Consider the following 21,163-nt stretch of genomic DNA (forward strand, 5'->3'; position numbering starts at 1 on the left):
CTGGTCAATACCGGATTCCGGCGAAAAGTGTACCGGAACAAAATGTTCGTGATGTTGGCCACATGACTACATATAGTTCGTATATCTGGCCATGCGATACATATAGTTTGTATAGTTAGGGATACATTTTTAAACTTCGGATGTGTCGCCATGTATTGTCGCATACTTCGTGTACCTAGGATGAATTCCTCTACTTTATTGTTTGTCAAGGTATTTGCATGTTTTTTCCTACATGTATTTATGAGGAAGATCATCTTTAGTTTGGTTACATAGTCATTTGAATTCTTAAATAGTTAATTATAATGACAATTGACGAGTAGATCTAATTGATCTGGATCAAACTTCTTTTTTCTATTTCTCCTTTTTTTTCTGAATGGTTTTGTAATTTCTACATGTAGATCTAATTGATTAAAAGGTTTTCTTAATTAGTTTTATTTGTTTATTTAATTTTTAATTTTTATTTAAGTATTAGATGACATGGCATAATGATTGCATTAGAGTAAGGATGGTGAATACAAGGGTTCACCAACACATACTGAACACAGAACACAGAACAAACACAAACAAAAATACAAAAAGAGAATCAACGAAGAAGAAAATTGGTGAAGGTGATGTGGGTTTCCGTTTTAGCTCTAGCGGCGGCGATTCTCCTTTTGACGGTGGCCAAAATCCCGGTGGCAGAAGGGGTGACGTGCTCGCCGATGCAGCTGGCTTCACGTGCGGCCGCGATGACGTCATCTTCGCCGCCATCGGAGGCCTGTTGCGCAAAGCTGAGAGAGCAGCAGCCATGCCTTTGTGGGTACATGAGGAACCCTCTCCTCCGCCAATACGTTAGCTCCCCTAACGCCAGGAAAGTCTCCAACAGTTGCAAGATAGCTTCCCCAAACTGTTAAGGAAATGTTAATCATGATTAATTACTAGTTAAGGTGGGTCTTGTCTTCGTCAGTACCGTGTAGAATAATAATGACTGATGATGATCATCATCATGCTTGAATGTTATGTGATGTATGTTTCTATCTTCTAAAATATGAAATATACTTTAAGAAAATTATATGTCCTCTTAGAAATTTGTCACCCGAACCAACTTGAATCCGACAAAACCCAATCTAAAATATTAGATTTACCTGAATGGATATCATTTTCAAAAACCGAAAACTCGAACCCAAATCTACTAGTTTTGTGGGGAAAATATGAAACAAATGTGAAAACAAACCGAAATTATTAATCTAGGTCATATCTTCTAGAATTGAAGATGTAGACTAACAAAAGACAAAATTATCCTTATGTTTATCTAATTATATGATTTAACATAAAAACAAATTAAAGCCACGTTCACAACTCTATCTAGCCCACGTTAGAGATTTTTTTTGAATTTTTATTTTTCTATTGCGTATGATAAAATTTGAAGATAAATGCTGAAGAATATGACAGACTATTCTAGAATAATTTTTAATAATAAAACTCTAAATTAATTTCCCAAACCTATATGAACTATATTGTTAGTTACGTATATATAAGTGTTTATCAAACCAAACTCCATTAAAAAACGATTTGTCAGTTCTACGGAGAATTAGGTATTGTGCATAGTTTCTTAAACTTTATAATGTTTTGCGCATAATTCTCTTGAAAAGCTATTTAAAGATGTAGTCTTTGCTAAAGTTCTTTGAAAAAGTTATTTAGTAGAGTATAATACAGATAGTTTCGCACATTTATTATATATAAAATATATATATATATAGTTTAATATATATATTTGTTTGATAAAGTTTTTTGAAAAACTGTTTTTGCAAGCTGTTACGTAGATTTTGTTTGGTAGAATTATTGGGTAAAGTTATTGAGAAAAGTTATCTTGTAGTAATGAGAAAATTCTTAGTTTTCTCATTCATTTTTCTCAAATTCTTAGTAATTTCTCATTACGTAGATTGTTTCATGTATATTTGTGTTGTTGAGAGTTGTTTGGTAGATTTAGTTTAGCATGGTTATTATTTAGATCTTAAGTATATTTGTTTAATAAAATATTTCAATACGATTAAATAGTTAATTATCAAGTTTTCTCATAAATTTAGTTTTCACTCACTTATTGTATAGATCTTAAGTATAGTTGTTTGTTAAAGTTTTAAGATAAAGTTAATTTGCAAATTTTTCTAATAATTTAGTTTTACACACTTATTATATAGATTTTAAGTATAGTTGTTTGCTAAAGTTTGAAGGTAAAGTTGTTATGTAAAAAGTCCATTTCGACATGGATTGAACAGAGTCACCCTTAATTATTCTCTAATGGTGGACTCCTCCGAAAAGTGTGAACAACATCAGCCTTCTCATCCAATGGTGAAGTCGCCAGCACAGTCTGAACAAAATCAATCTTCTTTTCTAAAGATGGAATTGCCAACGTAGTTTGCACATAATCATCCTTATTCACTTTCACCGAAATCTGAGGAATATTCTCTTCAAACTCATCTCGCAAATCATATTTTATTGTCTGCAAAATAATGACGAGAGATACTTTTAACATAGTTATACCATAAGAAATATAAATGCATCACATATCTCATATTATACATTCCAGTGTCATCAATTACCCTAGTTACATTAATATATTTTACAATCCTTCTAACTTTAAATATTAAACTAGTAAGTTTAAGGGTACATTTAAGCAATACATGATTAGACAACATAGCAGTACGTAGTTAAACATAACAAAGGAAAATCAGAAAACCATAATTATTTCTTCTTTTTACCGACCTTGGCACATTTGCGGACTATGATTGGAGATGAAGCCGTTGACATGACTGATTTTTTTCCACTAGGAGGTTCACTTTGTAGCATTGTCTTGACTTGTTTCTGTAGTTCACTTATCTTGGTGTCCACAACACTTTTAACTTTTATTTTCAGTCCATCAAAACCATCAGAGATGGCTTTATGAAACCCTTTAGTGTTTTTAGTTTAATAAAAATCTTAAAAAAATAAACTCCCGGCTCTTATTATTGTAGTTAAATTAAAGAAAAAAAATCTTCATCGAATTTAACAAGGAGTTTATTGACTTTTCATTAAGAAATATATATATATATATATATATATGCCCTGCAGCCATTCTGTATGAAAATGGAAATATGCTTTGTTACCTTGGGTAAGGTTTCTGATAATTCGGAACTATTACAAATCATTTAAAAAATACACGATCGAAATAGAAGTGAAAATATATTGGGAAACAGTGAACTATTTTGACCGTATTGTAGAGAAAATTTGAAGTAAACATTAGTAGGTGTCATGATGATGAGGTGTGGAAATAATTAATGTATGTATGTATCTATATGAAGTGTGTCATTAAACTCAAGCTAAGGTCCTTCCAATTATAATTTGAAGCATCACAAAGTTGAAAATGTATTTCGTGTGAAACGAATCAAGTGATAGCTTATAGACACATACTGAAAACAGAACAACCACAAACACAAACAGAGAATCAACGAAGACGAAAAATGGTGAAGATGATGTGGGTTTCCGTTTTAGCTCTCGCAGCTGCGATTCTCCTTTTGACGGTGGCCAAAATCCCGGTGGCAGAAGGGGTGACGTGCTCGCCGATGCAGCTAGCTTCATGTGCGGCGGCGATGACCTCATCTTCCCCGCCATCGGAGGCCTGCTGCGCAAAGCTGAGAGAGCAGCAGCCATGCCTTTGTGGGTACATGAGGAACCCTACCCTCCGCCAATACAATAGCTCTCCTAACGCCAGGAAAATCTCCAGCAGTTGCAAGATTGCTTCCCCAAAGTGTTAAGGAAATGTTTGTTAATCATGATTAGTTAGTGACAAGTTTCGCTGATTATAAGTGGGTTAGTTACTAGTTAAAGTGGGTCTTGTCTTCGTCAGAAATGTTTAGAATAATATTGGGTGATGATGCTGATCATAATCATGCTTGAATGTTATGTTTTCCATCTTATAAAATATGGTATAAATATACTTTAGAATTGTTCAAAATATATATATATATATATATACGAGTGAAAAATGTTTCATCGGATCTCTCTACTCTTACAAATTATGACAAAAAGTCAGAAACCAATACATAAATTACTATACACAGAATTACACAACACATTTTGTTTGGTTTCCGTGTATGAAGATAAACAGATTCTAAAAGAACATAAACTGGTTTCTCACTCAATCACAAGAGAAAATCTGGGATTAAAACTTGTTTCACTCACTCATAAGAGAAAATCTGGGATTAAAACTTGTTCTGAAGCAGAAGCTACTTCATTTCGCCATCGTGATTTGTGCAGTTGTGCTTACTACTCTCTCCATTCTTCTTCTTTTTCTTCTTCTTCTTCTTATTCTCTGAGTTCTGGTGATTTTCAATTCTCGAGCTTTCTTCTTTTTCCTGTTGTCCTGAATTCGGATTTCCCTCATACCTGTCTTTCTCTTTTCCCTTGTTCTTTACCAGAAGAGCGCTTTGGATCGCTAGGGACAAAGATTCATCGTCCTTAGCAGTCTGTATATTTTTTTTTGCTTGAGGAGTGATTCTTGATTCATCTCCATCATCTAGTTTCACCACTACAGGCCTCGGTTTAGATTGGTTCGGCTTTCTCTTGGGGTTAAATGGATCCTGGGATATCTCGTTCGCTAATTCATTTGCCAGAGGATAATCGCTGTGCGTGCTGTTGCTATCTGGATCCTCCTTTTGAGAAGTAAGATAAAACATGCCATGGCGTTTGCGGTGTTCAGCTAGCAGAGATGAAGCTTCATCTGGAGGAGATGAAGATGAAGAGGCTTCTTGTTGATCTCTGATTCTGAGTTTGGAGATAGAGAAGCTGATCTTGTCTGTGTATGAAACCGACTCAGATTCCACGGGTTTAAGAAATTCCCCACAGATCTCTTCCAGATCCACGAGATTCTCTTTCAGCTCTAACCCATCCGGTACACCAGCCTTTTCTTGTGCAGTTGCAGAAACAGGACCAAACTCTTCTGAGAACACATCTTCCATGAATGCCGTGACTCTAGAAGATTCTGTTTCATTGTCTTGGAGGTCTAATTTCTCAGCTATTTCTTGCTTTATCATACCGATGAATCCTAAAACATTCTTAGCTCTCTCCTGCACTTCCACATTATGTGTTTCAGATAACGGCCCCAAATCACGCTCAATCACATTCACCAGATTCAATATAGATCCATGTGTGAAAGCATTCATAGACGAAGAACCAGAACTTGACTCCTGAGCCAAGGATGACGAAGTGGTTTCCTGAGACGAGAAGTAAGACCCGAGACAGAAGACAAGAACTTTGAAAGCTGAATGTATGTAGACAGCTCTTATGGAGGGTGGCAAGAGACCAGTGCGTGGTTGCAGAAGCGCCTCCACAGTTTCATATGGATTCTTAGAGAATTCAACATATTCCCCTGAAACCCACGCAGCTGCGGATAATATCGGGTGCAAGAACAAGTTACTGAGTAGTGCAGGATCAATGAGAAGTGCCCAAGAAACACGGACTAGCTGCGGTCTGGCATCTCTGACTCTCATACCGATATCGATCAACTGATGCTCAATCTCTTCCCCTCTTTGACAATGTGGGATTCTAGCCATCTCACCAAGAAGAGACACATACCAATCAAAGTCAACTATGATCTCATATGCATTCCTGGAGCATGCTGATAAGACAAAAAATATAATCTCGTTGCAGAACAATGGGTCTGATTTGAGTGCATAATTCATAAGAATCCTGGAGATTTCCGATACATTATCTTCATTCACCATCTCCATTAAGAGATGCAATGCCTCGAGTTTAACATTCGGATCCTCATCGCTCATAGCCTTGACGATAACTTCTTTGTTCTCCAAAACTGCCCACAAATGCTTTGGAGCAACAATGGACAAGGCGTTAAGACCGAGATACTTGAGATTTGGATCATCTTCCACCAGAAACTCCCGGATCTTAGCAACCGCAAGTTTCACAGCTGCTTCGTGATCGCTCAAGCTACTCACCACAGTTCTAACACACTCAAACACTAGAGACTTTGCCACTGTCCTCCTCATATGTTCACAGATCGGCTCAGCCACCTTCTTACCCAATCTCGGCTCAATTGAGGCCAACTTAGCAAATATCTTAAGAACCTTAATCAGAACCCAATTGTTCCTTGAATCAACCAATACTTTATAGAACTCAGGAGCTAAAGGAAGACAAGATTGAGGATCCTTTGTGGCAAGCTCACAGAAAACTCCAACTACAGCAGACAGAATCTGCGGATTAGAGCTTTCAAAATTCTCGACAAGACGTTTAAAACACACATTAACCGCATCATGATACTTCTCAAAAACCCTCAAAACCACTCCAATTGCTTTCTTCTTAACGAAAGATTTACTACTAGCCAAGAGAGTAAACACTTCAGGAGTCAAATCTCTAGCTAGGTCATGAGTTCCAATCCTAGACAAACATTCCAAAGCTAGACTAACCTCGTATTCATTAGCACTATTCAAATCCTTACGCACCTGGTTAGTGATCAGAAGCATAACCGAGGTCTGATCGTTGAATGATTGAGTAATTGCTTGGTAACCGATCCTCTTGTGCTGGAATCGTGAAGAGGACACGACTTCGACGGCGTGAAACGCCGCCCAAGACATGTCGACGCCGTGAAGTGCGGCGAGGTAAGAGAGTTTGTGAAGAGCGGTGGATTTAGTGGAGAGATCGGTGGATTTGATCTCGCGGCGGATTTCTTCTAAGGCTCTGGAAATGAAATTGGATTCTCCGAGAAGCTGGAGACGAAAGCCTTTGATCAGATCCTCGAGACTTCGTTGGAATAAGTTGTCCATAATAGAAGTGGAAGACGAAGACATTGACTCTGGTGGTTTTGCAGAGATCCTGGTAAGTAGTGCGCAGGGCTTAAAGATTTGGTCGGGAATTGGAAGGAGCCATGAATTGAAGCTGATCGGCGTCGTGAAACTGGCGATCTCGGCGGAGAAGGGAAGACGGAAGGGATGAAAGAGAAAAGGGCTTTATGGGCTTTAATGGTTTAGTAGAAAATAGTGGGCTTTTCATGAAAGTCGTTTTTGTCAAATTAATAATGGGAAATCCAAATTTCCAATACAAATAAAAAATCTAAAAGAACCATAACTATTAATTAATACACTAAAATCCTGTCATTTTTTTTTGTAGGAAAAATCATGTCATTTATTTTTATTCAAAAACGTTTCAACTGTATTATAAATTATGTCATACTAGTTTTTATAGATTTATTATTATTTAGTGTTAAAATAGATATTTGCACTAAAATTACGGAATCTCGTTTTTTTTATTAAAAGTAATATTATTTAAAACTATGAAATTCTATGTTGGCGCCGTCTTAGTAACATTTCAACTTATTCTGATGGTGTCACTTCTCTATATGAATGAAGATGTTATGTTATATTACAATGTTTTTACATTCTAAAACAAATCCATCAGCACAATACTTTCCGTAAAAATATTTCCAAAAAGAACTCATAAATTAGGACCAATTTTAATGTTAATAACATATCAATTTCAATGTTCAATGATTTACCTCCAGATTTTTACATTTTTTAATGTTAAAAACATTAGTTACTATGATAAAATAGAAATTCTATTTTATTGTTTTTTGATAAAATAACATTTCAAAATAAAAAAATGCGTAAATTAGGACCAATTATAATGTTAAAAACATTTCAATTTCTATTGCTTTTTTTTGTGAAATTTCCTTTTTTTGGTTTAGAACTCGTCTACGTGACTAACTTGTGTTGTATATAAATCGCACAACGTTACAAAATATTTCGACAATAAAAATAAAATAACTCAAGAGAGAATAAATACGAAAAAACTTTGAACTGCTCTCTCGAAGCTCTCAACAAAAATCGAAATCGACGAAGAAGAAGAAGAAGAAGAAGTTGTTGCTGTAACAATGGAGCCACCACCTCCTGAAAGATCGAAACGCCTCCACAACTTCTCTTTACCTCATCTCCGTTGGGGTCAACAGAGATTCCTCAGATGCGTCAATCTACCATCTCCTCCTCCTTCTTCTTCCTCTCCCGATCATGCAGCCACCAACAGATCCGTCTCCATAGCTGGAGGAGGAGGAGGAGCGAAGAACGGTGAGGTAGTTGTGGCGGCTCGGCCATGGAATCTGAGGATGAGAAGAGCTGCGTGTAGTGAACCTGGAGATGAATCAGCGGCGAAGATTGAAATTGGCGTTAAGAAGAGAAGTATCATCGATAATGAAGATGGAAGAGATAATAAGAATGAGAAATCGAAATTGTCTATTTCGTTGTTGAGAGATGAAATTGAACAAGATTTCTCCATTGCTTTTGGGAAAAAACCTCCAAAGAGACCTAAGAAGAGACCAAGGCTTGTTCAGAAGAAATTGAATGTAAGTTTTGATTAATTTTGGTTTACTAAATTAATTATTTGAATGATTAATTACTAAATTCTTTTGTTTTTTGCAGACGATTTTTCCAGGATTGTGGTTGAATGAAGAAGAAGTGACAATTGATTCATATAATGGACCTGAAGCAGCTTAGGAAACAGCTTTAAAGGTTTTTACTTTAGGATAAAATGTAATGTATCATCAGCTTTGTGTTCTCTCTTGTTCTACTTTGAGACATTCTCAATTTTCTGGTTTCTTGTTGTAAAGCATATTACTGGGAATCTCATTATTCATTTACTAATTGTAATCTCCAGCTGTTTGTTTTTTAGTAATGCAGTTGCTTTAATATTGTCTCTCAAGTTTAGCCATGTTCCGGTTCGTGAAGCAGATAACCGGAGTTTCATTCATGATGTTTAGTTTAGTAAACAAATTCATCACCAGTCTAATTGTAATCTCTAACTGTTTGTTTCTTGAATCTTGTTCATATAGTCTCTACTCTTATTGTTGTTGACATTGCTGGTATGTGATGGCTAAAGATTTTTAACATAAGAAACTTCTTGTTCTCGAGTATGTTTCGCGGCTCGCTTCCTCAATGTCAAGAACATGCTGCTTGTTTCATAGGGCAATGTCTGTTGAGGGCTGGAACAGGTTTCTTTGTACACAATATCTCTCATCTTTGAGGTTAAAGATGGTTTCTTTATTGAATATCTAGAGCCTAGACTACTTGATTATCATTGAAGTTTAGGACCTTGCGTTTTGACGCGGATTCGTGATGCATACATATCTGTTGTTTTGGCCAGTGGTTGAAACAAAATCTAAATCTGATTACACAACAATATTTGTGCTATCATATGTTGTTTGATGACTTCACAGGTTTCAGACAAGAATCTATGTAAGATATCCTCAAGTCACCTCAATAAGTCTGTTTACAAATCCAGGTTCATAGGTGTGAAACTAAAAGAGCTCCATCAGGACCCTCAATAGTAACGGTAACATACTTATTTAAGCCCTGTACAAATACCTCTTTAAGTATTATGATATTGCTTCCTCTAGTAGTGAGTGGCTCACCACAATCTTTAGACAGATTACGTCTTCCATTATTTTATTCGAATAGCTTCAACTTCTTCCCACCAACTTATGACATCTATTCGAAACTTCAACTTCCATTCTTCTTCTAAAAGCTTTGTTTTGAAGATCATTTTTCACTCACTTGACTTTTTTTTTTTTATCTTTCCAAACTATGATCTGCACAGAGGCTCTTCAGCGGATTTCGTTCTCGAGTGATCTTGGTCAATCGGATAAAGCACCCCCACCTGTAATAGAACCATCAGGCCTTATCCGAAGAGATGAAACTCTTCTTGATTCATCAAACTCGGACTTCGAGTTCCATATCTCAAACAACTTTGATCCAGGAGACTCCTCACCAGCGGATGAGATCTTTGCGGATGGCATGATCCTTCCTTTCCATGTAACTGCAGCTTCGACCGTGCCAAAACGTCTCTACAAGTACGAACTACCTCCCATTACATCCTCCCTTTCTCCATCTCCTCTCTCGCCACAACCGTTGCCCACAAAACACAGCGAAAAGGAAACCAACGGGAGAGCGAGCGGAGCAAACTCTGACTCAGAAGCAGAGAAGTCTTCAAAATCGTTTTGGAGTTTCAAGAGAAGCTCGAGCCTAAACTGCGACATAAAGAAGAGTCTCATCTGTTCGTTTCCTCGGCTCACGAGAAGCAACTCTACAGGTTCGGTTACTAATTCTAAGAGAGCAATGCTGAGAGATGTTAACAACCATAGGCCCTCTTCTCGGTCGTCTTCTTCCTCTATCTGTTGCAATGCGTATCAGTTCAGACCGCAAAAGCACGCAGGAAAGAAAGGTGAAGGAGGAGGAAGCTTTTCGATCATTCCAGTCCTCAATGGTCCATCTACATTTGGGTTAGGATCGATCTTACGCCATTCGAAAGATAAGACGAAGACAAAGAAGAAGAACAAGAAGTAGATGATAAGAGATGTTCAGAGTTTCGATCAATTTTTTCTTCTCTTTTGATTGTGTCTACAAATTGTGGGGGTTGTGTTTGTACACATTTTAATAGTAGATGGTCACAGCAGCAAGAGATTATTAGAGTTTCAATCAATTCGTTTTCCTGTTTTCATTTTGTCTACAAATCGCGGTGTGTTTTTTGCGAACTTTGTACACATTTTTTGGTGTTACTACCAAACTTTTCCGGTCACTTCAATATTTTGAATTGGAGACAATCTTTGATGACAGATGAGATGACACAATCAGACTTAAGTGGTCATATTTATCTTAAGAAGCGGACTAAACCATTAGCGTAGTAGTATATCCTATCTTTGGGGCGGACAATAGTCCCCTGCGGACCAAGTTCATTTCTTTGTACAACCGGTCCGTACTTGATCAACGGCTGATTTCTTTATTTAGTTAAATGGTAAACGTAAAACGGTTTTGTCCGCCCCATCCGCAACAAAACCATTCGAAGCCTCAATATCAAATTTTGTTGACATATAAAAGACTTGTTACATCCAATTCAGAGATAAGTAAGATGTGGGTAACACCAATGTCATACAAACCAGAGATTGGTGCACATATATTTCAATATTTTAAACCTGATTTAATATACAGAACAATATAGAGAAGTTTATTTATGGAATAAGGTATGACCATTGACCAACACTAAACATCTGTTAAAAGGGTAGTTAAAAAGCCAAGTCCAACCTGACCCATTCTTAGTTAAGTTATTTAATAATTTTATGATTAACATAAACAAAATTTTGTGTTAGAAATAGAACAACATGTCCCCCATTTTTTTCACTAAGAAAAATCACCAGTTTTGTTTTCCACCAACATTTTTCAAATTTTCTCGATGTGATCTTTACTTTTGTTGTTGTTGGTAATAATATTATGTAGGTTTGAATAGATGGTGACACAACGATAACTTTATCACAAATCACTTGCTCTTGTATCTTAATTTTAGTTCAGTTGTACATGTAAGACTTGTAAACATATAATTGTACATGAAAACTTACATAAATCATATTAAAATCGGGATATAAACAGATACATAATTGTTACAATCGTAGAGAAAATGGCTTTGAGAACATTGTTTCACTTTCAAAAGCGCAAGTGATGCTATCTGAGATCAATGACATCAAACTTGAGATTAGGGTTCATGTAAACTTCCTTACACGTATTGTAAATTGGTCCTCCGTCCTCCGGCGAACTGTGCGCATGAAACCCACGCTGGTCACAATTCCTTATCACTGTCATTCCTCCCGGCGTCGTCAGCCGGAATATTCCGTGATTCCTAAATCATTAAAAAAAATAAAAAATTCTTAGGCATTCTACTTTCTCGAATAATTTCATATTTCTGAAATTTCTGGTTAATACCTTGAAGAGTCTTGTGGCGCCATAACGATTGCCACGGCTTCTGGTAACATAATCTGAAAACAGTAATTCCATTGTTGATTTCGTTCTATATGTATTATATGCAATAATTTTTGAAAATAATTAGAACGATTTTGTCCGTACCTGGTATGAATAGTGTGTGTGAACATCAATGGATGACATGAAACAAGACTGTGTCGGATGCGTCTGTTCAAATGGAGACAGTGATTAACGAGTCAGTATAGAAATATATGAGAAGAATGATATTACCGAAGAATTGATCTTCAAGCATAAAGCAGTTGAAGCTAGTGAAATAAAATCAAATTTTACTCACATGAATCCATCCAAGTGGGAAAAGGGATTGCTTGTCCTGTACTTCAAATATCTCCTCTTCGTTTGTGGCCTGACACTGAGAAAGAGCGAGCAAGAAGTAAGTGAATGTATATGAAGAAGAAACTGAGTTGATATAACAAAACAAGACTGCGCTTACCGAATCAGATGTCGACTCCTGCTTTGGTATGATGAGAGCTGTAATGTAAAATTTTCTGTTTTTCTGCACAAAAGTGATTCACAAATCATTATTGCTGATCCATTTTCATGAGCTAGATGTCAATATTGCATTTTTGAATTTGGAAAATATAACGACTTACTAGTGAGCCAGCAAGAATACCACACGTTTCTAAATTCTTTTTAGTGTTTGACTTGGCAAGCCTCATAAAGGTATCCATCATTGTTGTTGCCTGCAAATAAAGGTGAAATATCAAATTATGAGGAAAATTGGGAAACAGAACAAAGAGACAGTGGTTGTTTGCAAACTAATTCTCAGTCTCATCTTATTTTTATACAATGTAGCAATAGATTTAGCCCCTAGTCCTACGTTAAAGTCCAGAAGGATAACTAAACATATATGTGTTGAAATCCCATGGTTAGATAGACTATATATGATATATGTGTTTATTAGACACATCCCCACGAGTGTAGTGTTACATAGGATAAGCTATAGAACACGATAAATCCTTCATGATAAATCAGACTAATATAACAAAGATAAGAGAAATATAGCAAACTTACAATATGAAGTTCAAGAGGAGACTCCGACCGTAGAGACTCATCTGGCAGAGAGTTTTCTATAATACATTCCGGTTCTCTAACTTCAGGACATAAAGCAGGAACCAAGTCTTGAACTTCTGCTAGCACCGGAGGTGGTGAAGGTTGCCTAATGAGATTATTATCATTAACGCTTTCTGGCTCTTCGAAAGAAATCATGGAAGAAAGCTCTTCAGTGTAATTTTTCTGGATATTTTCACTAGATGCAACACTTGGCTCCACAATTGGCCTTTCAGGTTCATCGTTACTGCCATTCGTTATCATTGGTTTGCTGTCCACAAATTGTTGGAAGCTGTTTCCCATAGATAGCATCAGAAGGAAAGGATAATACATAGGCGTGAGATAGTCAAGCAAAAGAAGTTGAAGGGAGAGAGTAGAATATGTAAGAAATAAAGCAAACAATATTGAGATGCAGAATAAAAATGTACATTTTGCATCAAATCAGCTAGATGATCTAACCTTGGGATTACAACAGGCGAAAAATCTATATTGCTTGGATATTGAACCTGGATCATATAACAAAAAAAAACATCAGCTTGGTGTGAGGAAGTGGATTAAAAAGAAAAAAGCAAGCACGTGATGATACCTTTGTATCATACTTTGGTGGCTGCCACTGTGCACTTAGTCCACCTGGACCCAAGATAGAATGCTTGGAAAGGGTTTCTTCATTTGGTCGGAAGTTCACCGACCTAGGTAAATCATGCAGTTAATAAAATCTATAAGGCAGGACCATGAGACCAGAAAAACAGGGAGAGATACAACGAAGATCTTTCATTGAGAGAAGCTTCCAGAAATAAAACTGAAGACGTACATCTTTCGGAAACGCTCTTCAAGTGGTGCAGCGTTCAAGAATTGTTGACCCCTGGAACCCATGTAGCCAAAATTATGTCCAGGAGGATTTCTTACCTATGCCGAACAAAAACAAAATGTAGAAAGGTGCAGGGTATGTTTATCTACTGCAGCTTAAAATTTAATATCATAATTTCATCTACTAGTTAATGAAACAAGAGCGGAGAACAATGCAAATTGATTTCAAATATGTAACCAAGGCATATGCGACTAACAAGAGTAAAGCATTAGGCACACCTTTGCAGGATCATAACTATTTAATGATGGTTTCACGGCCGAAGACCAGCCTAGGGAACCATTTGATGGATGAGCTTGTACATTATATCGAGGTTTGAGCTTTGGATACAGTTCATCAATCCTTTTCTGTACAACTGGTTTCAACTTCTCCAGCTCCGTCAAGACATCCAATAGTCTCTAGAACAGATAAAAGCTCATATCAAACTACTGATTGACCGACAAAAAAGATCATAAGGACATATATTTATTACCATTCTCAAATACTCTTTGTTGCTTTTTAGAGATGTTCTGTAATCTCGATGCGATGGTATAGTCTCGAGAGCCAAGCTAGAGAAAACCAAAAAAAAAAAAAAATAGTTAATTTCAAAAACTAGGATCTAATTCTTTCTACAAAAAGTAATAAGTTTCAGCTTCTTTTCATTCTGATGAATAATCCTCACCTTGAAAACCGCAGAAGCATGACATATAAATCAATAACATTCTTCTCTGCCCGAAATATGTCGGCCTAAAAACATTTATGCCGATGATTAGGAACTTAGACAAAAAAAACAATGACTTACAGAGAAACAACAAGCCAACAACTAAATATCAAGTTAAAGACATCCAAAATAAAATATAGACTTTTTCTGCCAAGATGCAGTTCTTAAACTACTAAGGAACCTAAGAACAAAGACTCAAAAAAAGAACATCTGATATCCAAAATTCCACTGAGACAATACAAGCACAAATGTCAAGGGGCTAAAGCGCATACTTCCACAAGATTTTTCACCTTTCATAGAATGAAAACTAATTCCATTATTTCTCCTCTCTTTCTTTTTTCATCAAAAACAGTTTCTGTGACCACCATGATCATATCATATGCAAACTATCTCAAATCGAACTCGAGGAAACAACTACAGAACTCGAAGAACATATGCCAAATACACAGAATCAATATCACCTCAACAACAATCAAACGTTAAGTGTGACAAAATGGTGCAAAAACATTGGAAATATTCAAAATTCAACTCTTTTGAGCCAACAATAATTTCATGAAAGAGAGAAATAAAAAGTTTGCGATCATCAATCACAAGAATAAGGTCAAAATATAAACCCCTAATCAAAGACCTTAAATCGAAAATTCAAAGTCTGAGTATGAAGAAGAAACCTGTTTGAGGATATTATCAGCGATCCTGAAGTAAAATTTGAGAGAAATACGATTATCTACGCCAATTCTCCGAGCACTAGTTGCGATATCGATGATCTCAGAAGACGACCCCATAGTTGCTTCCACCAGAGAAATCAAAAGCAACTTTCCGACTAATGGAAGAGCATCAAATTGAAGATCAGATCTCGGAGCTCGAGGTCAATCGATGACGGAATTGTCAAAGGGTGGAGGAAACCTCCGGTCCAAAGAGACGGCGAGAGGAGAGAAGAGGCACCGCGATTAATGGCGATTGGCGATGAACAAGAAGAAACGACGCTGTTGAGTAATTTGACTTTCTTTTGAGGGGTAGATATGTAAATTACGTTTTCTTTTGTTTTTTGGACTAATGAAGAACTTATTTTTAAGTAAATGTTATGAGGGGAAATGTCACAAAAATGTGCGAATTTTTAACTTTGGGACGAAAAAAACTTAAATTTTAGAAATGTCATTTACATCATAAAGTTTAGTTTGACTTTTTGACAAAATGGTCAATTTTTTTTGATTTAGTTATTTCGGACATGTCTCTAAGTTTCTGTTAACGGAGTTAACTTTCCGTTAGACTCTTTGTTAAATCAAAACGATGTCGTATTGAAAACTCCAAGACGTCGTCATTTTATAAGAAAATAATGATAGGAATTCTGCGTCCATGTAGAATCGAACTACTCCACTATTGGACTCATAAGAGACTCTCCACCGCTGAGTTACGACAACAGTTTGGTATAATACTAACCAAAGCATATATATTTAATACTAACAAATAAAAAAATTCAATTAATTACAAATAGATTAAAAAAAACAAACATATACAAATATTAAATATACTTACCATAAATATATATTATGAAATTTCAAATATTTAATTACATATATAAATATTTAATTAAGTAGATATGTAAATTATGTTTATTTATTTATTTTCCTTCTTAAAACTTTATTAGTTTTCATGATCATGTAAATATATCAATGACTTTTTTTTTACTAATGAAGAACTTATTTTTAAGTAAATGTTAGGGAATTTGTACTAACTAGCCATGAAACTAAAAAAAATAAAGAAACTAACCATGGTGGATAGTTTCTTGTCGAAAAGAGTAAGTAAATTACATGTACAACCTTTAAAAATTCTTTCTTCATTCCTCTCTCCTCATTTTGGCTTCTCTCTAAATCCTTCTTCTGATGCCACTCTCTTCAGTCTTCACCTTCGTCTTCTTTGCTTCGATAATGCTTGAACCCATAATCAATCTTTTTCAGCTAAGTTAAAATATATCTCATTATTTTTTGCTCAATAGGAAGTTTCACCACTAACAACAACGTCATTTCTGCAGAATCGAATCATGCTCATATGTTTCAAAACGCCAATGTTGAATCAGTATTTCTAAATATTATCCGCTGTTTTGAAATCCCAGATTTTCTCCGCCTTTATACACCTCTGTTATTGCTTAATTACCTCCTCGTGCTATTTTTATTAACATATTATATTTTTTGAAATGTCATGCTATTTTTAAAAACGACATGATATATTTTCCAACTGATAATATCACATGCTATTTCTAATTACTTCAAGCAATTATACTACGAACGTTATGTTTTTCGAGATGTCATGCTATGTTTAAAAATGACATGATATTTTTTTCCAACAAATGATAATATCACATGCTAATTTTATTTACTTCAAGCAATCATATTTTTATTCATGTTACATGCCATTTACATGATAAATTCATGTAATTTCTCTATATTTCACGATATTTTTTAATAATTTCACAATTTTCTTTTCGAATCTCCATTGTCGGACCTTTCTGTGTTCTCTTTTCCCATCAAATCTATATCTTTATCTATTTTCTTTAAACCACTATGGTGTTTCTTCCACCTTCTTCCCAAATCTTTCACTAGCACCGTTTACACCGCGACCACTACACTTTCTCAATAACCACATCCTTCATGACCACCATATCCACCGTATCCCTTCCACCATCGGCTCTATTTTTTTTTTCTAATCTTCCACCACCACCGCTTCCTGCGAAACCACCATCACCTCCTCTATAACCAATTTCGTCATGACGACCAAGACCACCATATCATTTCCACCGTCGGATCTATTTTTTCACCGGATCTCCACCACCACTTACAAACAGATACATTATCTTGTAAAAACTATATATTCAGAAGGTTAATTGGTCTTTTCCATACCCCTACCCCACCACAAAAAGAGTTATTTACCCAACTTTTCTGACGTATGACTAGTTACTTAATTTTCTTGTAAAATTTGGCTATTTTCTAATAATGTTATTTGGTAAAGTTACAAAAATTCTCAATTTTTTTGAGAGAAACATCAATTATTTGTAAAGTTATTGGTAATATTCCAAATAGAAAGTTGTTACATCAAAAATTTTATTTATTGTACCAAAATAATAAAATAACCAGTAATACTACATATGCTTCTTCAAGTTCCTCCAAATTATTCTTAATCTTCTCGTCCATTATATAATTTTCGATATATATATCGATCGCACTACTCTTTCTCCAAGAAAACATTATCATCCTTTCTAAAATGTATCTGAATGTAATAAACATATTTTAGTACTTTGATAAATTTTTTATCGGAAACAAAAGTTAGACATACCTTAACGGTTAAGGCTTAACCCTTCCGGACACATCCTCCTTTTTCTCATATACCGTAATCCTATTTGGTGCGAACGGCGGCTGGACGTTGGCTTTTTCTCATAAGCCGTAAAGAGATGGATACGGTTCATAGTGGTTAGTGTTGTTAACCGTAACCACAACTAACCACTATTGACGTCCTACATATACTTTTTGTATATCAACATAATTATATTAAATTTTTATTATTACCAAATTATATTTTGTTTTGCAACAATAACACAAATTGCTAAACTATGTACATATTAAGATCAACCTAGTTTCTATAATTTTTGTTTTATACTATATTAATATATTTGCTCTCATTGTTTGATAAATACTTTTTTTTGAACTGAATTTTTATAAGTTTTGCTTAAAGTTTTATAGATTTGTTATAAGTTCTAAAAATATATATATTACTATGTTTATTTTATATTATTTATGTATTAAACCATATTTTTCTGCTTATGGCATCAAAATTCCTTGGCACGGCTCTGAATACATCCCCAGCTTTGCATTCGTACGTTAAAATATGAAATCTTTATTGAAGTCATAATTTATCAGTTCATAACAGTAGCAGATCTAGCAAAGTTTTTGACCGGGTTCATTATATATTTAATTAGAAATTATTTATATGTTTTAAAAATTAGAATCACTAAACTAGTTATTATTATATTTTTGAAAAAAAAACCATTATGACTATGTATTGCTATAGTTTTGCCTTTGTTTTCAATATTATTTTCTAAGTATAGTTCTTCAAAAAAATTCACTTTCCAATAGACATATAATTAGTATAAAAATTGTAGTCAATTTTATAGATACACATAATGATTTTAAATTTTTTGATAATGATAAACAAATTTCTTATTTGTTTAATAATTCAATATCTACAAAAATAAAAAACAAATACCCTCTTTTTAAAAAAGTTGTTTGACATCAAATGATTTTTCGAGAACAACATGCATGAAGTGAATTTAACAAGTAGTTTACACCGCGTGTTGCTTTTGTAAATTAATTTTGTTTTCATATAAGTTTTACGGTAAAAATGTAAGAGGTTCTTCATATATTATTTTACATTTGCTCGTATATTAATTATTTTTATTTTATTAGTTTATATATGCGTACACTAATAAATAATTTTTATATCTTACTTTTACAAAAAAATGTACTGTGTAGTTAATATTTGTATTTGTTTTTATTATTTTATGTTTTTGTATATGTTTAAATTTTTATAAATGTTAGATTTGTTTTTATATTGTGATATATGTAAATATGTTTCAGTGAATATTATACTCCAAAAACCTTAGATTATTGCTGTTGAAATTATTTGTGGTACACAAGCACAATTAGAATCATAGTTTATTCATAAGAGTTTACGATTGCTAAATTGGTTTACGTTTCTTTTTTTATTTCAATTCAAGAAATTCACAACAGTAAAGAACATTACACTCTTAGGATTGTAATCTCACACTTGTTCTATTATCCCGTCTTGTTACTTCAAGATGTATGGTCAAACTTGAATCTCTATGTTCCTATTATACATGTATCTTGCTTCACTTGATCATCTGCATATAAAGTGCAAAGCTTTGTTAGTTTCTGTTCAAAAATGAAATCCCTAAAAGGAAAAATGGTCAACTTATTCTATGTTCTAACCATAGAAATGTGTAGCCAAGTGAAGTTTGCATTTGCAATTTGACTTATTTTGGATTTATGCTCTTTTTGTTGTTTGTAAATTTTGACTGAAATATCGCAAATGTTATTGATTAATTTGGTTATTATTAGTGATCTATTATATAAAAATATATAATTCAGCATAGCAAAAAGTTGATAATTAACTCTGTATTTGTGGTTTATGTTTTGAATGAAGTTGATCTCATGCTGCCGGCTCAAACGCTTGATCTACTTTATTACAAGAACATTTAATGGTAAATATAAGTTAAGAAAAAGACAAAGAGAAAGATAAGATTCCCTTAAAATGCTAAGAACCATAGGATCGTCCTTCTGTAACTGTTTATCTTTGAACATTCTAATTTTAAGTCACTAACCAAATTATATTAACCAATGTTTATGAATTGTTTAGCTTATTCATTTAAAAAAACCCATAACAAAGTTTGGTCCATCTTTTTCGATTTCTATATTTTCATGGAATTTTCGTAACTTGTGTTTAATTAACTTTGTCTAATAATTTTTTCAAGAGAGATTGATGTCTCTTGTGGTCGACAGACTAATTGATTCCAATAGTAAAGAATATTATTTTGGTTTTGATTGTTTAAATAAAACAAATTTCAAAAAAATACCTCCAGCATAAGGCGGGTTTCGACCTAGCAATAGTAAAAACTAAAAACAAATATTAATAAGAGAGGGGTTTCATTTGCTTCAAGTTCTCGTTTATTGGGGTCAAAGAAAATTAGTTAGTGGGTGTCAAAGTAGGTTACACCAAATAATCTAGCAAAATGTAAAAAAAAAAACAAATTACCGAACTGGTCGGATTATTTTGGTTAATTTAATTTTTGAAAAATCTACCAAAATTAAAATGAAAAATATATATCAAAAAAATTATTATTAGCTGGGCTTGCGGCAGCTAATAATATCATTTAAATTCGGCCAAGCTTGGAGAAAAGTTCTTGTGGTCTAGTTGTTTAAATTCAGTGGTTGAGTTACCATTTTATGGGTTCGAAACTTGAGAATGTATTAATCTTTTTATTTTATTTTTTCCAACAAAATAATTAAATAAATAAAAATTATGTGACCTATTTTTTTGTCCTCGCTTTTAGCTTTGTGAAACTCAGGGTCGGCTTCATAATGAATGAGGAGTTTTTCAAGCCACAATGTGCGATAAATCTCTAATATTATCTAAGAGCTTGTACAATACAAATCTCTCACCAAAATCTTTCATCTACAAAAGTAATAATAAAATAATATTATCTATACTATTAATTGGGAATCACTATATATAAAATAACTTTATGAAGTGTAAAATATTACATAAGATGTCATTAGTTTTTAGTATTTTTAAATAAATTCATTAATGGTATAATAGTAATCACAAAATTAATATATTTAAATAAAATATAGTAAAATTCTTTTAAGTAATTATTAGTTTCCAAAACTTAAACTCATTTTCTCTCTCTTATTAATTAGGGAGACTCACAAAAATGCTCATTTTTCAATACCCCTTTTCAAAAATGTCCCTTTTGGCTGTTTATTTTTAAAAATACCCTTTTTATGTACAAAATGACTAAATTACCCTTCTTTTAATAAAAGATATCACAAATATATAAGGAAAACATGAGAATGTGCACACATCAAAATTACAAATTTGATTTTGTAAAAACTTGTGAAACTTTTAAAATACCTTGTAAAATTTTTCCGTAAAAATTTTTCCCGC

The 21,163-nt window shown here is 34.0% G+C and overlaps 6 protein-coding genes across 7 annotated transcripts; 4 read left to right on the plus strand and 2 right to left on the minus strand.

Annotated features, from left to right (window-relative positions):
- The first annotated feature begins 150 nt into the window (after nucleotides 1-150).
- On the plus strand, nucleotides 151-1,059 carry LOC110224448 (non-specific lipid-transfer protein 2-like). Its single transcript, XM_021010519.1, has 2 exons — nucleotides 151-210; nucleotides 546-1,059. The coding sequence occupies exons 1-2, from the start codon at nucleotides 151-153 to the stop codon at nucleotides 891-893; spliced, it is 408 nt and encodes a 135-aa protein (XP_020866178.1). The 3' UTR covers nucleotides 894-1,059.
- A 2,238-nt stretch (nucleotides 1,060-3,297) lies between these two features.
- Nucleotides 3,298-3,897, plus strand: LOC110224951 (non-specific lipid-transfer protein 2). Its single transcript, XM_021013019.1, has one exon. The coding sequence runs from the start codon at nucleotides 3,477-3,479 to the stop codon at nucleotides 3,768-3,770; it is 294 nt and encodes a 97-aa protein (XP_020868678.1). The 5' UTR covers nucleotides 3,298-3,476; the 3' UTR covers nucleotides 3,771-3,897.
- Nucleotides 3,898-3,999: 102 nt separating this feature from the next.
- Nucleotides 4,000-7,008, minus strand: LOC9327514 (AP-3 complex subunit delta). The gene has a single exon (XM_021013018.1). The coding sequence runs from the start codon at nucleotides 6,813-6,815 to the stop codon at nucleotides 4,242-4,244; it is 2,574 nt and encodes an 857-aa protein (XP_020868677.1). The 5' UTR covers nucleotides 6,816-7,008; the 3' UTR covers nucleotides 4,000-4,241.
- Nucleotides 7,009-7,772: 764 nt separating this feature from the next.
- LOC9330194 lies at nucleotides 7,773-8,665 on the plus strand. Its single transcript, XM_002891406.2, has 2 exons — nucleotides 7,773-8,359; nucleotides 8,436-8,665. Exons 1-2 carry the CDS (start codon nucleotides 7,895-7,897, stop codon nucleotides 8,508-8,510), a joined length of 540 nt encoding a protein of 179 aa, XP_002891452.1. The 5' UTR covers nucleotides 7,773-7,894; the 3' UTR covers nucleotides 8,511-8,665.
- A 126-nt stretch (nucleotides 8,666-8,791) lies between these two features.
- Nucleotides 8,792-10,466, plus strand: LOC9327515. Of its 2 annotated transcripts, XM_021012980.1 has the most exons (2): nucleotides 8,792-9,345; nucleotides 9,610-10,466. In XM_021012980.1, the coding sequence occupies exon 2, from the start codon at nucleotides 9,807-9,809 to the stop codon at nucleotides 10,353-10,355; it is 549 nt and encodes a 182-aa protein (XP_020868639.1). In that variant the 5' UTR covers nucleotides 8,792-9,345; nucleotides 9,610-9,806; the 3' UTR covers nucleotides 10,356-10,466. The 2 variants fall into 2 exon arrangements, with proteins under 2 accessions (XP_020868639.1, XP_002891453.1); XM_002891407.2 differs by having other exon boundaries at nucleotides 8,792-10,466.
- An 841-nt stretch (nucleotides 10,467-11,307) lies between these two features.
- On the minus strand, nucleotides 11,308-15,454 carry LOC9327516 (AMSH-like ubiquitin thioesterase 1). The gene is made up of 14 exons (XM_002894087.2): nucleotides 15,100-15,454; nucleotides 14,393-14,457; nucleotides 14,204-14,279; nucleotides 13,953-14,129; nucleotides 13,678-13,772; nucleotides 13,453-13,555; nucleotides 13,326-13,372; nucleotides 12,831-13,158; nucleotides 12,410-12,499; nucleotides 12,250-12,312; nucleotides 12,094-12,168; nucleotides 11,904-11,966; nucleotides 11,763-11,815; nucleotides 11,308-11,679 (listed from the first exon to the last, which is right to left on the minus strand). The coding sequence occupies exons 1-14, from the start codon at nucleotides 15,211-15,213 to the stop codon at nucleotides 11,505-11,507; spliced, it is 1,524 nt and encodes a 507-aa protein (XP_002894133.1). The 5' UTR covers nucleotides 15,214-15,454; the 3' UTR covers nucleotides 11,308-11,504.
- Between the last annotated feature and the right edge of the window lie 5,709 nt (nucleotides 15,455-21,163).

The sequence above is a fragment of the Arabidopsis lyrata genome (genome assembly GCF_000004255.2).
Source record: "Arabidopsis lyrata subsp. lyrata unplaced genomic scaffold ARALYscaffold_1, whole genome shotgun sequence".
NCBI lineage: Eukaryota > Viridiplantae > Streptophyta > Magnoliopsida > Brassicales > Brassicaceae > Arabidopsis > Arabidopsis lyrata.